An 18,312-nucleotide genomic window follows, 5' to 3' on the forward strand; every position below is an offset into this window, starting at 1 on the left:
GCATTGATGATATTTTTCGAAAATCAGGCTTGCAGGTCGTGCTCAATTCCATCATCAAGGCCATGGTCCCCTTGCTCCACATCGCCCTCCTCGTCCTCTTCGTCATCATCATCTACGCCATCATCGGCCTCGAGCTCTTCATTGGCAAAATGCACAAAACCTGCTTCTACGTCAACACCGGTAAGAAGTTGCCTTGGGGGTTGCCAGTTTAGAGGAATGTTGATAGCAGGTTTCAGCAGGTAAATATTTGTGTGGGAGAAATGGATATTTGTTGCCCGTCCCCTCCCTACTTATTGCCTCCTAATGCAATCGGGTGAGGGTTAGGCTCATGGGTAAGACTTCGGGGTATAAAGGCACCGAAACAGGACCAAAATATAAAACTATACTAATTTGGGCGAAATGAAAACACGGCCACTGTTTTATTAGTACGTTTGGAGATTGCACCTAACATTATGGTTTACATTTTAGAGTACGCTGAGAAAGTTTGCTTCGGCTCAACAAAATAAGGGGGTACAAATATTTGTAATGGTTGCTTGGTAAAAAAACAAAAACACGAATTGCGTGGGAATGCAAGGTTGTTATATTTTATAAGCAATGTCAATGTTCGAGGTGTCTGCATTTATGGCCGAATTCACACCTGTAATGGTGGCTAAGGGCAGATTCGGCTGAGGGGAAAAGCACAAAGAAAATGTATGCCTCTAATGTCTTCAGTCGAGCTCCTAAGATAAATGCTTGACAAATTATGATAATTTTATTTATATAATTTTGTTATCCATGATGCACCCTGCACTTGTGTTTAACAATGTATTCCTCCGCACTGCATTGGTTTGTGGTTTCTTAATGAAGTCATTTAGGAGGCACGCATTACAATTGGAAAACTTTGCCCATGGCGCGCCGGCATACATGGCCAACTATTTCTAGAAACGTCGAGAAGCAGACGGCACGTAGTATTTTAATATGTTAACGGTTAACACAGCCGCGGCATTACCCAGAGGTGCGGTCGCCAGAGTCCAACTGTAAACACACCTCCGATTAGCACGGTTGGCTGCGTAGGGTGCGAGAGATGTTCAACATGCGACAATATTTGACCCAATCCATGGTGCCAACCAGACACGATGGTGGAGGACGACCCAACGCCGTGCGCCTTCGCGGGCCACGGCCGACAGTGCGCGATGAACGGCACCGTTTGCCGGGGCGGCTGGCCCGGCCCCAACGGCGGCATCACCAACTTCGACAATTTCTTCTTCGCCATGCTCACCGTGTTCCAGTGCATCACCATGGAGGGCTGGACCGACGTGCTGTACTGGGTGAGACGCGCCGCTCGCAGCCGGCGCTCGCGGCTAACTTCGCCCGCTCCCTCGCAGCCGCGTCGCGACGGGTGGATTTAACAAACGCGCAGAGCCGTGCTGCCCACGGACAGCAGGAAGGCACAACTCCCATTCCTATGCCTTGTGTGCGTGTAATTGTAAATATACTATAGACTTTTGATTTAAAGCTTTCGTGACTGCAGGGATTCATATTCTTGGTTCTTTCGGTAAAGTCACGTAGAAGGGAAAGAATAAAATAATAAAAATAACGTTAAAAAAACGCCACTTTTTTTCAAATTTTCTTGCTGTGGTTTTCACACCTGATGATGACTCCTTGTGTTGCAGTCGAAACGTCGTGAGAATTTTATTCTATTGTTATATATTTTATTATTTGATGGTTTTCCTTCTACGTGACTTTACCGAAAGAACCAAGAATATACTATAGATTATTTGTATTTTTTATTTTATTTTTTATTTTACCAGGTAAGGGCCCACTGAGGTATGTATATCTTTTTCAGAAGCGACTTGGCCGCAAATGAGAGCTCAACGGAGTGGCTTATCACGTGGACATTTATAGCAGCTAAATACTCTCAAGGCATGTTGCTAAATGTGGAGAGAAAAACCGGGTGATCTAGATAAAAATCCACGCGACCAAAGAGAGAGCATGCAAACTCCATGTATGCAGGTGTCAGGGTTGGGATCGAACCCACAACCTCCTGTATACAAGGCGAGGCAGTTAACATCTTGCCACCGTGGCAGTTTTATCGTCACACTGTGTTTAAAATGCTCTCAGCCTTGTCCGGACCACCAGTTCACTTGCTGAATGTTAGTTTTACCGCTGCCTGTTGGGTTGGCCACATTTTCCAACTCTTTGAGTTGGTGGTCTAATCGACAATATGGCCACGATTCCGCTCTTGAGCTCGTGGTCTGGACAAAATTGAGAGCATTGCACATGCAATGTGGTAATCAGATAACACGGTATGATGGGAGTTGTGCCTTCCTGCTGTTTGTCTGGGTGTATCCTTTCGCGTGTTGTTAGATCATGTATGCATTTTCCTGTTGTGATGGGGTTTGCCACCATGTACGGACAGCGTTGGAGTTAATTCGCCGCTGGTCATGTAATGTGGGGGGGTATACACATCAATAAGAAAAACATGGGGAAAAATCATGCATATGCTTGGATTCTGTAACACGCTCCAACGTGTATTTGTCCTCGGAGGTAATTCAGTAACAATAGCAGTGGTGTCTAATCCAAACTGTACAACGAGCCACACAACATCATCCATTGCCTAGGTCAGGGGTCAGCAACTTGCGGCTCTGGAGCCGCATGCGGCTCTTTGAGGACTGTCCTACGACCATGATGGAATCCTCATTGTTCCTCCTGAATCCAAGGCTCGACCATTGGGCGGAGTGTCCTCTCTAGTACTCTGGCGTTACCTGGTATGCTGAGGAGTGTGAGTCCTCTGTAGTTGGAGCACAACCTCTGGTCCCCTTTTAAAAAAATGGCAACCACAACTCCAGTTTGCCAATCCAGAGGTACTGTACCCACCTTCCATGCAACATTGAAGGGACGTGTTATCCACGGAGCTCCTACACTGTCTAGCGTTCTAAACAACAATGGGCGAATCTTGTCCACCCCAGTAGCTTTGCCGCTACGAAGGCCCTTGACCGCCGAAGTAACTTCAGCAGCCGTGAAAGATCCTACCCCCCCAGCTGTTTCCAGGGCTGCCTCTTGAGGGGAGGGCATGTCCACTGAGTTGAGGAGCTCCTCAAAGTGTTTCTTCTACCTATCTCCCTAGTTGAGGTCAATGTTACGCCACGCTTCCTGAAAACAGCCAGGGCCACGTCCTGTAGACCCTTCCGAAGGCGTCGGATGGTTTGCCAGAAGATCTTCGAGGCTGCCCGGTAGTCCCTCTGCATGGCCTCTTCAAACTTCTTCCATGCCCGGGCTTTCGTTTCAGCGACTGCTACAGCTGCCACCCTCTTGGCAAGCCAGGACCTCTCAATCGAGTTGGCAGACCTTTTTCCGATCATAACTAAGAAAACTTCCTTCTTCAACTTGACAGCTCCCCTCACCATTGGTGTCCACCAGTGGGTCCTAGTGTTGCCGCCATGATGGGCACCAACTGCCTTGAGGCTCCAGCTTTTCACAGTTGCATCCACAATCGAGGTCTTGAACAACGTTCACTCGTACTCAATGTCCACGACCTCCCCTGGATTGAAGGAGAAGTTTCCCCGGAGGTAGAAGTTTAAATATTTCTACACCGGGTCTTCCACCAGACGTTCCCAGAAAACTCACACCATTCATTTGGGCCTTCAATGTCTATCTGGTCAATGCCCCAAGCGTCGGATCCAACTTACAAGTTGACAGCTCTGTCCCTCTCTTTATCCGAGTGTCCAGAACATACGGCCTTATAAAATCAATAATTGACCTTCAGCCCAAGGTGGTCTGGTACCAAGTACACTTATGACCACCGTCTTGTATTCCCATACATTGCGGCTCTTGAAGAATTGAAGAGTTTTTTTTACCGGATCCGAAAAAAATGGCTCTTCTTGTTATTTTGGTTGCCAACCCCTGGCCTAGGCCAAGAAGGCTTAACTATTCAGTTTAGTTTTTTTTATCGCCAAGATTTTGCCAACACTATGATCAATTTGGCCGGTTTTATAATGTTTATGGTAATAATAAAAGAGTATTCAGGGGAACCAAGTCCAGGACATTCTCATTACATTAACTGCATGAGCTTGCGTGTGACTATATAGAGGGCTGAATGGGCCATTTGAAGGAGAGGGTTGGTGGTGAGTTTTATTTTGAAAGCTCAGTTAAGTCTTAGCTGGTTTAAATACAAATTATTATTATAATCTTAACGAATGGCAACCATATTACCTAAGTAGTTTACACTTCTTTGCCAAATAAGGGAAACCCTGGCCTGCGGAAAAAAAATAGCATGTGTGTAAAATGAAATAAACAAATTATGATGTTGCATTGGTAGTGGTGCACAATCCTCAAAGAACAATAATCTATCAAATTTGTCAATGGTACTGCTTCCTAAATGAGACATATATACTGTATTTATCTTTGCTATGAAGGAGGCCCATTGCCTGAAACGTCACCTATTGTACACATCATTTTAGGGCAGTGCTATTTCCAATTGCATGGGCATTTTGTTACGTGCGTTGGTAGGTTTCAATTTTATTCAAGCAGAGTGCCCATTGATGCTATACGTTCCCTTTTAAAGAAAGATCTGGGTTATTAAAAAGCAATAATAAAAACAAAAAGCCAATTGGTTGAGATATATATAGAGAGAACATTTTAACAATTTAATGTCCATGCATTTGTGCAAAATATAATTTGATGAATAGTTCAAGTTAATTTTGTTTAACCAGGCGGTGAGAACACAAGATAGCAGGATGTCTCATTGCAAGAGTGACCTGGGGTATGAATCAGTGTATCAGTAGGGGGGCATGTATAATCCGAATTGAGTAATTGGCGGTGTAAATTTAGAATTTGGCAAATTTGGACCCTAATTTCGGCACACAATGGGCCTCCTCTTGCGAATGATGTCAGGGGATCTTTAACGTGGACTGTAAAGCAGACGGCATCTAGTATTATTATTAGGGTTATCACATGCACAGTGATGACCAGGGCGGCCGTTGGATTCGTACCACGAACCTCTGCAGCACGTGACGAAGGCGCTACCGTTAGGCCGCGTTAATACCCAGCTGAGTAGGTGATGCTGTGTCTACATTTCAAGCCGGAGCTGAATTGCAATGCAATTTTACAAAATTAAATAAAACGACCAAATAATGACGCCAACACTGACATGATAAATAAAGACGCATAGACACATATAGAGGGGTGAATTTAACCTGTGAGTTTGAATGATTCATTTTATACACGTGTCGCGTATGTGATTTAAAATGATGCGTTTTTAGGCCGACGTGAAATGTCGAGAATGAAAAGATTCGCTCAGCACGTGATTGCTCTCTGTGTTGTCTGACCCCTAGTTAAGTCGTGCCACTTCACCTCACCTTGATTCTGTTGTAGCCTCGTACGGCCTGGGACACGCATCTTGGGACTCCAGAAGATAAAACAAATATATCAAACAGTAGCAGCGGCGGCGGCGGCAGCAGCTAAGCACCTTCAGAGCAACGGAGAGCTTCTTAAGCTGTGATCCCGTCTACACTTTCTCCCCCCAGAAGCCCTTAAATGTACACCTGGGAATTATCTGAGTGACACGCAACATTTTTTCTTCTTCAGATTTACTCGTTCCTTGTTTTGTTTAATCCCTATGTTCGTCTAGAGCATGTTTCCCTCCGCAAGCCACAAGCAGTAAACCCCATGTTCTGTGTCACCCTCCTCCACAGATGAATGACGCCATGGGCTTTGAGTTACCCTGGGTTTATTTTGTCAGTCTGGTCATCTTCGGATCGTTTTTCGTGCTTAATCTCGTTCTTGGTGTATTGAGCGGGTAAGCCGGAAGTCTTGCTTTTGATTTTCGTTTGTGTGTGCCGTGTGGATGCTGGAAATCGCTGGCATCAATGGAGGCGTCGCTTGCTAAGACGTGCCCAATTTCATTTATTTTTAAACACCACAATGAACATTCCGATTTGACGTAGTTCTTTTGAATAGTTTTTTTATACACCTCTGGTACGTGTTTAATAATATATATCCTCACAATCGTAGGTCCATTTCACCGCCACGCTTCTTTTTAGATGTCTGATTAACCTTGCGAGAAATAACCCCACCGTCGCTGTGCTCACGGCGACGCGATTATTCCCCGGCGACAATGCTGCGCGCACACTGCGAGTCTTCACAGCCAGCCAAACGATCGCGCACAAAGCAAAAAAAAAACCTGAAAACCCTTTCTGCATACAGATCCTCCATTAATGCGAATCAATTTCCAGCGATTGCCCAGCATCTGTCAGAAAGTGTGTTGCCCTCCTAACCACACTTATCCCGTGTCCTTCCATTTTCCAGGTAAATGATGCGATTGGGAACGAGTGGCCATGGATGTATTATGTTAGTTTAATCATCGTAGGCTCTTTTTTCGTGCTTAACCTGGTGCTCGGTGTGCTGAGCGGGTAAGAAACTTCAGCTTCCAAGTTTTAATCGTCAATCTTTATTCATGATTATTATTACTACTACTGCATTCCTGTCTGTGAGCAACTGCGTGCTCTTTTACAACGCAATATTTCTAAATATAAAGCAAAAAATAAGTCTTGCATGACGAATGGCGCTTCTCTGTTTGGCTGGCACGTGGAGCTTCATGCTGAATATGTTGTGGCGAGTATCAGACCGATGCCCACGCCACAAAGACCAATGGCAATTCCAGACTCTCCAAGTGTCCTCAGCAATGATAGGTGCTCTGGAGCCGTGCGTTCGTTGATCATGTAGATGTGAGTTGTCCAAACATCCCAATGTAGGATCGCAGAGCTGAGGCAATTTATTGTTGCCTGTTTCTGTTTGCCTTCCCACTTGGCTGTGGTGTTCCGCGCCTCTGAATCATTCTCTCTCTCTTTAAGAGTTAACATAAACCCTGCGCATTACAAGTGCTAAATTATTATAATAAAACCTGTGCGGCCAGGTGAGATGGTAGTACAGCAAAGGGATTAATGAACCCATCTATAGGGAGCTTACAGTGTTAGTTCCCTCGTGTGTGTGGGGGTTTTGCAGGTACTCCAGTTTCCTCCAAAACGCAAACTACTTGTTACTGCAATTGGCCGAACATCCCAACGCAGGGCTCCATTAAATACAGAGAACGATAGTTTCCTTGATACATAAGTTAAAGTGTTACTGCTATTAGATCCCACTTGCAGAGTGTCCTCTGTGTTAATCCAGAGCCGTTCTCGGGCTTATTTTGCTGATGTTAGAAGCCTTGTTGTCGTAAAAGGTGCGACCTGACTGTGGCTGAAGACCACAGCATATGTCTGCAATTTATATCTCCCGTGCGATTTCAGCCCGGTGGGTGCCATCAGCACTGACAAAAAAAAGTGAAATCCTCTGTCGGGATGGGAGCCACTCAGAGGGAACGCCGAGTCCGGCTGCGCTCGCATTACAAACCGCGGCTCCCCGTCAATCGGCACCCAACGGGCGCAGTTTCTGCCTCTCGTGTAGTCGGCACTGGCTCTGCGCGCTCGCGCGCCGCGTTAAGGTCCGCGGGTCCCCCAGAAGCGGTCCGAGTATAGAGCCCAGAGGCGTCTCGCCCGATCCCGTCACACCCCCGGATCACCGTGAAGCGCCACGTGCCACGTCGCCCGTAAGCCCCGTGCGGTACTTGTTAGAGCCCCCCTGCTGCCTTGCCCTCTTCCTCCCCAACCCCCTGACACCCTTGGCTCATTGTTCGTCTTCCATCGCGTGTGCTTGGAGGGCCGTCCATAAATGACGTCACGCACCTGGGGGGGTGGGTGGGGGGGGGTCAGACATTTGTGACGATGTGTGACGAGGGTGGGGGGGGGGTTTGAGAAATGTGACGTCACATCAAAATGCGCAACTTTAAATAAATATAGACAACACGTTCTACTTAATTAAATAGACTTTTTAATAAATGTTTTCTCCTACAACATCAGAGTGCAGCGCCACATTAAATACACACTACAATGACAATAGTTTAAAGCGATTTGAAGCATGTTTTATATGTTTTTTTTGGGGGGGGGGGTGGACAGAGCTTTGTGACGTCATATTTGAGGGGGGTCTGACTTTTTGTGACGCCGTGTGACGAGGGGGCGGGGGTCAAAAATCGTCCAAAATCGCGTGACGTCATTTATGGACGGCCCCTTGAGGACAAAGCCCATCCACGCCGCCGTATGGTTTTGCCGGTGTCTTGTGCCGAGGCGCTTTGTTAAATGGCCAGCTGGGGGGGGGGGCGGTGAGGGGGAATCTCTTTGAAACCCCCCCTCCCTCCCCCCCCCAGCGAACGATCGGTTTTGTGATGGGAAGTGTGAAGCGGACAAAGTGGCAGCTGACCGCGACATTGCGAGCCGCCTATCACTTTCTCCGCGATTGTGCACCAGGGTGTGTGTGTGGGGGGGGTAGGAAAGTTATTTTTAGGCGAACTCGCAAGAAAAGGGTGATGTACTCACCTTGATTAAGAAATATAATAACACAAAGGTAAAAATAATGTCAATAATAATGGCAGCAATGCTCAGCGTGCAAGTCTACTGTGGACATCTACCCAACCAAAATAAACCAAATGTATCGAAATACCCTTGGAAAACAGTGCTTATATACAAGTACAAAATGCCTCGATGGCTCAATGTAAGGAAGGACAACATTTCACAACTTCTGATCGCTTGCCAGGCCCACCAAAACCGGGCAGTCTGGCTCCAAACTGTTGACATTTTTTGAGGGTGAACAAGTTTCTTATGCTGCCAGACGCACGATGAACAGCCTTGATTCTGATGCAGGTCGTTTCAATTTTTATGAAAATGCATTAGCAACCATAATGTGGTGGCCCGAGATCACATGCATGCACCCACACACAAGAGACACAACATCTAATGTTGCAGTAAATCTGCAATGCTGCCAATCTGGCCCTGGCATAAATGTGTTTTTTTCTCGACGGTGCACACTACTTATTTAAATAACGTGCACAGTCGAGACAAATAATGAAGTTATTACTCTTTATTTTTAAATTACATGAGGTTTTGAAGTTTACACGGAGCGGTGTTTTTCATCAGGTATAAATTATCTGGTTATTATTACTCGTCGTTGTGCCAACGTCTGAGTTAATTACGGTTCACTGGTGCACAATAAAGCATTGTGTCGGTTTACTATGGAGCCGTATGCGAATCTCGTCCAACTTTAGTTGACCCACAAATAATTTGAAATATTTCGTAAATTTATTGTCGCCCTAATGAAAACGCACAGGCACTAATAAGTTTAGTGTTGAAAGGCAACTCTAATCACATAATCGTTATTCTCAGCATGCAGGCAGTACACACTGTCAGATATACTCTGTGCTTTCTAAGATAATTAATTCATTAATTTGACCTTGAATTAAAAGATAAAACTTAGCTCTATTTCTGGCTGTCAACTTAAAGCCTAATGCAATCTGGGGGGGGGGGGGGGGGGTTGGGGGAGAGTGGTGCAATGGTTGAATGCGTGGCTTGCAATCAGAAAGTTTCAAGTTCAAACCCTGAACAGGCAGGTCGATGAATGGGAACCACCTTAGAAATGTGGAATTTCCACCACTGGCTTTGATGTTAAATTTGAGACAAATGACGCCCTGTGCTAAATTGAGCAGGAAACCATTTAAACTATTTAATGGGCATTCTAAACATATTAAAAATGTTATTTACATTAAACAAATTCCATCCTTTCTCATTCCATGAATGGACGAAGGCCTTCCTGTGCCATGTCATCCGTGGGATTATTTACCAGACTTCGCCACGCTAGTCAGCACAGGTTGCTGAAGGATTGAGTGGGTGGGACAGATTCTGATATCACCCATCCCTGATGTTGGCCCTGGCCAGGAATTGAACTTGGGTTGCCAGATTCATAACACAGTGCACTAAGCACCGTCGCCACTGCTCCGCCAAAAATGTACGTGTAACTTTATTACGAATGACATTGTTGCTTTTATTATTGAACATGAGAATAAAAAACAATAATTGTAAATCAAAATCAAACGGTGAAATGCATTGTGGCCTCCAGTGTGGCCTGTGATTTAGCAGCGTGACAAACAGTGGAATGAGGAATCAATGGTTGGCTGCCCATTTGCTACCGGTGATGAGCAAAGCCTGATACAAAATTGATTGGACAAAAAAATCGGTGACCACTAAACCATCGCCTTCCAAGTGGCTCGTTACGTTCAAAGATACACGGGGTGATTGTGACGCAATTAAACTCTTTCATGGGGGAAAAAAATAATGCAGGAGAGCAATTTTGTAGTTTTTTTATGAGTACCCTTGAAATTCAATTGAATGCCGATAGACTTCCACTTTTCTTGGCATTTGTAATATTTTACAATGAAACTACTGCAAAGAGTGTAATTGATTCCAATGGCTTTAATTGCTTGGCGTGGTTTCTCTGCTTTAGAGCAGCTGTAATATAATTTGTTGGCCCAATGCTTAGAATGATTTGGCAGGGAATTTCGGCTACGGGAAAGCATTCAGGGGCAATCGATCGTGCTGCCATCTGTGACGCATCATCTCTGAGGTCTCAAACGAAAACAAATCACAGGCTGAGGATGATTGAGGAGCGACGTCGGCAGAGCCTTACAGACGTTCAGCCTCCCTCCTTCGCCTCTCCTCCCGCCTGTGTCCCGTAACGAAACAGAGAGTTCTCCAAAGAGCGAGAGAAGGCCAAGGCTCGCGGAGACTTCCAGAAGCTGCGGGAGAAACAGCAGCTGGAGGAAGACCTCAAGGGTTACCTGGACTGGATCATGCAGGCCGAGGACATCGATCCGGAAAACGAGGACGAGACAGGCGGGGATGGAAAGCCACGCAGCAGTACGTCCCCAAGCGGCACACGGCAGTCGTGACCTTTCGTTATCTGTGACCTTTCCTGTTTGCGCGGAACCCATCGCATTTGTTCTCAGTGGTATGAACCGCAAAACCTCCACACCCTCATCTGACCTGACCCCACTTTCTCCCCCTGTTGCCCTCTTCCTCCCCCCGTACCAACCACGGCCTCCCTACATCCTCAAAAAATGTCCTAAGATTGCCAGAAATGTGCCATACTGATCTAGTACACTATTAACAAAGCTCCTGATTCATCGAAATAAGACATGCTATAATCTTAGTTTTTTCGGTAAAGTCACGTTGAAGGGAAAGAACTAAATAATAAAATATATATAAAACAATAAAAAAAATTCTCACGACGTTTCGACCATAAATGTAACGTCGTGAGAATTTTTTATTGTTTTATATATATTTTATTATTTTGTTGTTTCCCTTCAACGTGACTTTACCGAAAAAACTAAGAATATGAATTACTGCAGTCACGAAAGCTTTAAATCAAAAGACATGCTATGTATATTTCTGCGTGGAATATGTAACGCTCTCCAACATGTGTTTGTTATGAAAAAATATTTTACTCGGGATTGAAGTTGATGGGGGTAGCTGTTGGAGCAAAACGCGTTTGCTCATTTGCAATGAGCACTTTTTGCTCTGCTTTGTGTCTCCCACGTTTCTCGGCCAACACTTTGATACATCTAACCGGCTTTCAGTCGAGTACATGTCCCATACCAACGCACCTTTTTTATTCGAGAGTTTGGTTCGTATTGGATCATTTTAACGTAAGGCATAGTTAGAATCAGGATTTGTATTCGTACTAGGGGAATCCGATGAGCTATGAAGCACTTTTCTACAAATGTCCAGTTATAGTGACGTGCCCTTCCCCCTCGCTGTTCCAGACGGACATGACAGACAGAGCCAGTGCATTAATGCTTTGTAGCCACAGTTGACAGCATTCGAAACAAAATGATCCCTGTTCTGCCGTTGGCTATACAATGGACATTAAAGGCCAAGGAAAATAATGCATAAGAGCAGGCAATTGTACATCGTGTAATGGCATACACCTTCCAAGTTTAAATAATATCCGCAACAGTTCATTTGAGGCTACGTTATTTCTCAACTGAGGCTGAATATTCCTCTAATAAGACCCAAAAACCCCATCGATCTAAACAGCAGGTGCACGTGTACAACTAAAATTTAATTTAGCTAACTAATTGAGTTAATTAGGGTACTCGGGTGAAGGTAATTCAAATGAGTGCGGCAATAATTATTTCGGTACTGAAATCAGATCATGCGGGTTTTCAAAATCCTCTCTGGTTTGTCTTGAGGCTAGGAAAAACAACGTTCCTTTCCCGCAGTTTATAACCAAAATTTACATAGAAATGAGACAATCCAAGTCGTCATTGTGTGGGGAAGCTTCTTGTCATGTCCACAGGGAGACAATCCCTCGGAGATTGAGATTCATACTTGCATCCAGCATTTGACAATGCGGTGCCTTGCAAAGACTGTCAAGTTTAAAAGAGTGGTTCTTAGAATAATGCTACTTTTAGTTTGCGTTAATATCTCTTGGCTACTGTTTTCAGGAACACGTTGCACCCCATTATCATCAGTTTGATATTATTAAACAACTACATTATTGTTTTTATCCAAGGTCTAACAATATTGGGATTTATTCCTGGTAATATGGTGAGATCTCAAAAGCTATCAGAATATATATATTTTTATCAGAATCTTTATTTATACTCGAGGAAATCCGATGGGCTACAAAGCTCTTTTTCAAAGCTGTCCAGTAGGAGTGGGTCAGAACGTTGGTATCTGGATGGGTGACCACCATGCACAAATAGGTTGTTATTAGGGCTTGTGGGCTATGGGGTGGGCAGCAGAGGACACTGCAGCAGCATCGATTGTTGTAATCTACTTATACGCAGGCACAACTATGCTCTCGACCTTCAGCAACCCGTACTGACCAGCGTGGTGAATAAATAAAAACGAAAACACCAAACCCGTAACCCTCACGCTTCGGTTATAGGTCATGCAGTGACAAAAGATGGACAACAAAAGGCCATCTGTGCGCGTGACACGCCCACAGAGTGTCTGCTGCGGAAGGGAAGTCACAACATCACGGAGGGCGGAAGCCTTCGGTCGCTGTGAAACTTCAGTCGAAAAACACGAAGACGAGCGGTTAGGAGTGGAAAGCTTTGTGCCTCGACAATGCACGCGTCAATTGAACCGCAACTCTCACGCGCCCTGGCCTGAAGACTGGCTGAAGAAAAGAAAAAAAATCAATTAATTGAGCTCCACTCGTGGTCAACAGTGGCGTTACCTTGTATCGCTCACGTCTCTGGCACCGAGCGCGTGCGTATTGTTGTAATCGCGTGTCGTGCGATGGGCCTTCACGGTAGGGGGGGGCAGGATCCTCGCGGGTGATGTCCGTTAGTTTCGCGAGGAAAGTATCGCGATCGATGATGCGCCCCCGTTAGTTGATACATTTTGTTCGATCACGTGTGCCACCGACGGTGTGGTTTTCTTCATTTAGTTTTTTTTATATATATATGAAAGGTCTGAAAAATGTCAGTCTTCGTCATCCCAACATCGGCTGACAAAGATCATGTGTACAAAGTATGAAAAATAAGAATAGGTTTTTACGCTTGCTGGCAATAAATAAACACATACTTGTGGCAAAACATTCAAACAAACATGCTCTGGTAGCATATGCAGAAACTGACTGGCCTACACATTGTGTACAGCAAGGCTCTATCTACTGTTGGGGCAAATGCATTTAGCGAAGCACCTATTAAGGCCAGCACAGTGCACATGATGGTGGTGTGGCCAACACGATGCCTAGCCACCTCTTTCTCCTCATTGCTGATCTTCGCATGCTGTGCCAGTTACCCGTTTATGTTTCAGTTGTCCTAGGAGAAACCCACGACAAAGTGCAGATACCACTCATGTTGTCCGCACACTCAGATTTCATGCTTGGAATTACATGAGGTGAAGGAATGAACTATGCGGATCAAAGTACGCAGGTTATAAGACGGCATTCAAACTGTTTAGAACAATAACTGGGCTCGGGCAGGGCATGTCACTTGCAGGAATGTTGACTGATGGTCAAATGCATTCACGGAGTGGCAGCCAAACGGATGGAACGTGTCCGAGAACGGTGACATCCTCTCGTTTGCAGGTGGATTTTTCGCATCGCAGGATCATGAGATATTGTGGCGGTTTTGGGGAGGCCTTCACCCCGGAAGTGGATGGATCATGGCTTGGGATGATGATTATGGGTGAAGAGGCAATGCTATTTTAAGAATTCCATAAACTGTAGCCACGCATTTACATTGCAATGAAATGTTGTTCAGTCTGCAGCAGGAGTGCATCTCAAATCATTCTGCATCTCACCCACATTCCTAGCGTACACAAAAATAGCCCTCTTGTGCGTAGTTTTGGTTCATAGCTGCAAATGCATGTCTGGCTTGATTAAAGTACAGTAAAATTGACAGATTCGTCAACAGAAGTAATCGGTATACACAGCTGTCTCGCCTCTCATGACTTATTAAAGATACTTTGGCATTTGTTAAAATTAGACTTAAAACATCTCTTGAAAAGCATTGGTCAGACTTGATCATGCGGGGATCACATACATTGTGTAACCTTCTTACATTGTTCGTATTACATTAATGCCTGGGACTTTCATTAAACGTATTTGCGTATCGATTTATAAATAGCGATTCTTATGGCCAAGTTGCATGCATTAAACCATGCATAGTAAGATTATCAATGTTGTATTTGTATATGCTGTATGTAAGTAGTTAGTGCGATCCCTGCAACCACTCGAGGTTAAGGATGCTGCAATCCACCATACACTTTTGCTTAAAAAAATGTGATTCATGAAGCAAATTATGACAGGGATATAAGAGGGGAGTGTGGGGTAAATAATTATAAGCCTAGTTTAAAAAAAAAAACTACAGTCTGTTCTATAACGTGGTAGTTGCGTTCCTGAAGAACACCGCGTTATGGAAAATCTCGGTAGAATAAATATAACAGATGGAATGCGTATGCAGGCTGAACAAAGACTCAGGTGCGTGGGTAGCATCTAGAACCATCCAGCAGCATCCCACCTTGTGCAATGCCACCTCGAGGCAACCCTACAACCGCTTATTGCTCCTCGCACGATGTAGTTCTGTTCACTCAATCGCGCTATATCCAATTCCCATCTGCGTTATATATATAACAAAAAAACGTGTTCCCTCATACATTCACCGTGTTATATCCAAATCGCGTTATGAAAACACGCGTTGGAGGAGAACAGACTGCACTTCGAAATAAGTCAGACAAAATCTTGGCAAAGTTGGACCATGACGTTGCCACGCAATGGCCTGCTCTTGAAACACGTTGCCACGGAAGTGGCACGTGTTATCATTGCTAATACGTACGCGCAGTAATAACCAGGGCGGCCGGTGGATTTGAACCGTGCACCTCCGCAACAAGCGACGAACACGCTCCGTCACAGGGGTCACGTCGCCGCTCAAAGTTACATCGTGGGTCAAAGTTTTTTAAGTGAATGTAATTCAATCGTAGATGTCGTTTGCGGAGGGCCTCTGAATGATGAATCTGCCCTGCTGCACACGCGGAAATTGTTTCCTGCGCTGGGTTTCTAAAGCCAGTGTCTCGGGCTGCATGTGCGGTTCTTTGATGGTTAGCAGCGGCGCGCGTTCAATCAAACATTTATCAGCGTGAAAGTGCAGTAACTTCACTCCAGTGACTTGCGATGTGTGTGCGTGGAGAACACGGCGTTCTATACTTTTCACACATTTGTTATTCTAGCCTCTCCGATTAATATTTATTACGTGGTTTTCGCATTGTACCCGCGTGTTTGTTCTGCACGATGCCCGACGTTTCGCTCCTCCCGCCAGGGGCTGCTGCTGCTTCTTCGTCTTCTTCAGGAAATGGAGTTAATGCACCAGTGGCTTGAAATAACGGGCAGCTGCTGTACAACGCAACAGCTGGGCAAACCTAGCCAGTCGTGTTCGTCGTTTTCTCCGGAATATAATAATTGGGTGCACCAGTGAGTTGGTTAACAGGTTGCATGTGGTGGGCTAAGGGGCCGTCCATAAATGACGTCACGCACCCTAGGGGGGGGGGGTCAGGCTTTTGTGACGATGTGTGACGAAGGGGGGGTTGGGTTGAGAAATGTGACGTCACATCCAAATGCGCAACTTTAAATAAATATAGACAACACGTTTTACTTAATTAAATATACTTTTAAATAAATGTGTTCTCCTACAACATCAGAGTGCAACGCCACATTAAATACGCACTGCAATGACAATAGTTTAAAGCGATTTGAAGCATATTCTTAGCTCTTTCGGTAAAGTCACGTTGAAGGGAAACAATAAAATAATAAAATATATGTTTTATATATTATTTTATTGTTTCCCTTCAACGTGATTTTACCGAAAGAGCTAAATAATATATATAATCTATATATAAAACATATATTTTATTATTTTATTGTTTTCCTTCAACGTGATTTTACCGAAAGAGCTAAGAATATGAATTACTGCAGTCACAAAAGCTTTAAATCACGATTTGAAGCATGTTTTATATTTGTTTCGGGGGGGGGGGGCAGAGCTTTGTGACGTCATATTTGAGGGGGGGGGGTCTGACTTTTTGTGACGCCGTGTGACGAAGGGAGGGGGGAGGGGAATTGTCCAAAATCGCGTGACGTCATTTATGGACGGGGGGAGGGGGGCACAGCATGGGTGGGAATGTGGGGATGGGGTGACCGGGACATCGGTTCGAAAACGGGTGCCTGGGAAGTTCCACTCACAGCCGCACCAGCGACATGAGCACGGTCGGCTACGTACGGCGCGAAAGAAGTTCGACGTACACGCATACAGTATATATATTGAGCCGGCGTTGGCAATCGCCAATGCCGACCATCCCCACCACCCCCGTACCGCGAGCACGCACGCGCACGGGCGACAGTTCACGCGCGGACTCTGCCGTCTCCCAAGCGCGTGGATCGAGCCACTTAACTCGCTCGAACGGACACGCGCAGCTCGCGGCACGTGACCACCACCACCCTCGGCCCCCATCGAGACTGGCGGCGGGCCCAGTGGAGCTTTTAAGTGGGGAAAATCACTCGGGAGCGCAGGGCGGCACGCTCGTTTATTGGCCAGCTTGCCCGGGATACCTGAAGGGCTGTGGGGATGGTGGCGTGCGTGGGTGACACGGTCCACTGCTTCGACACCAGACCCTCCCCCACTACCCCTTTCAAAGTTTGCCAATTAACGAGTGAGCGCGTGGCAGAGGAAGAGGGTGGATAAATGGCGTGATTTGGTCACGGATTTAAATTTGCAGGGTCTGACTCATTTTTGGTTGTTATTATTATAATTATTTCAAGGGCACCGCGCCTCTTCGTGAAAGTGACCAACCGCCTGTACATTTTGTGCCAAATCAACCGGTCAACTTCGCAGCAGGCGCCGCGAGACAATTATAACAGTGGCCGCCAAGGAGCCGGAGCGATGGCATCGCCTCCGTGTGTAGGTGGTTAACATCGCGGTTCTGAACCGGTACTGGGCCTCCCCTAGGTCGACTCGGCCTCAAAAGAGTAGCTGGTGGGATGAGTTAAACGTCGCCATTATGGGAGACAAAGGCGGCCGAGCGTAGAGTTGGCTTACACACCATCTATCTCGTGTGCAGTGTCGGCCTTCATTAGTGCTCGCTAACAGCACTGACCCCAATAGTGTGTAAAGGCTACACGGGGGGTGGGGTCTTTATCTTTATTACATCGCAGGATTGTAGGAGGCGGACGTGCCTAGGGAGGCCTTCATACAGCAGTGGATTGGTCATGGCTGATGACGATGATTGCGACAATAATTATTGCAGATGGGCACTAAATATTGACTTCATTGATTAATGGAAAATCATGCTGTCGCCTCATTGTATATATAATATTCTTAAATAACGTTTCTTCAAAATGAAAAAAGTAAAAACATTGCCAAATCGTTCAGTTCTGGTGATCGTATATTTCAGCGCCGGTGTGCTTTATTTTTGGTTTTTCATCGTTCTCATCTGTGTTGTTGATTTCACGGTGTGCGTTGTGTGTGGTGCGGCGTGTAGGCACCGTTTGATTTGTGGTTCATGTTGCGTGCTGCCTTGAATGACCCTACGTGAATGACCCTACGTGTCACCACCGGTTGTCAGTGTTTCCAGGACCATCGAAAGAGTATTTGGCAAACAAAACCAATTTTCCTAAAATTCTAAGACATCAAATTGAGCCCTACCTTTAGAAACAAACAAAAAAAACTGGTTGAAAGCAGCGCGTACGAATTTCCAGCGGGCCAGCCACACTTATTAACATTCCCAGCAGCAGCTGCGTGGCGAAGTGACTGGCCATCTGCTGTGAAAATGTTTATTAACTTCTCAAACTTCCAGCAGTTCTCAGCGTAAGCCAGTGGAATTTGTATTTATCAACGTCGGCCATTAGCCGAAACCAGGGGTGGGGAACCTACAGCTAGGAGGCCGAATAAGGTCCGTGACTCAATTT

The 18,312-nt window shown here is 45.6% G+C and overlaps 1 protein-coding gene across 12 annotated transcripts in view; it reads left to right on the forward strand.

The window, feature by feature from the left end:
• Positions 1-18,312, forward strand: part of LOC116949353 (voltage-dependent L-type calcium channel subunit alpha-1D) — a 226,318-nt gene that overhangs the window by 115,499 nt on the left and 92,507 nt on the right. For 9 of the 12 annotated variants that reach the window (XM_032966575.2, XM_032966569.2, XM_032966565.2 and 6 more), the window contains exons 6-9: positions 28-180; positions 1,111-1,307; positions 6,286-6,389; positions 10,585-10,757. In XM_032966575.2, coding sequence (XP_032822466.1) covers positions 28-180; positions 1,111-1,307; positions 6,286-6,389; positions 10,585-10,757 — 627 coding nt within the window. Of the gene's footprint in view, positions 1-27; positions 181-1,110; positions 1,308-5,672; positions 5,777-6,285; positions 6,390-10,584; positions 10,758-18,312 lie in introns of all 12 variants that reach the window. The other 3 variants (XM_032966566.2, XM_032966573.2, XM_076072065.1) reach the window with 1 other exon arrangement.

Source organism: Petromyzon marinus, chromosome 36 (genome assembly GCF_048934315.1).
Source record: "Petromyzon marinus isolate PM22_M1 ecotype Great Lakes invasive population chromosome 36, UKy_Petmar_22M1.pri1.0, whole genome shotgun sequence".
NCBI lineage: Eukaryota > Metazoa > Chordata > Hyperoartia > Petromyzontiformes > Petromyzontidae > Petromyzon > Petromyzon marinus.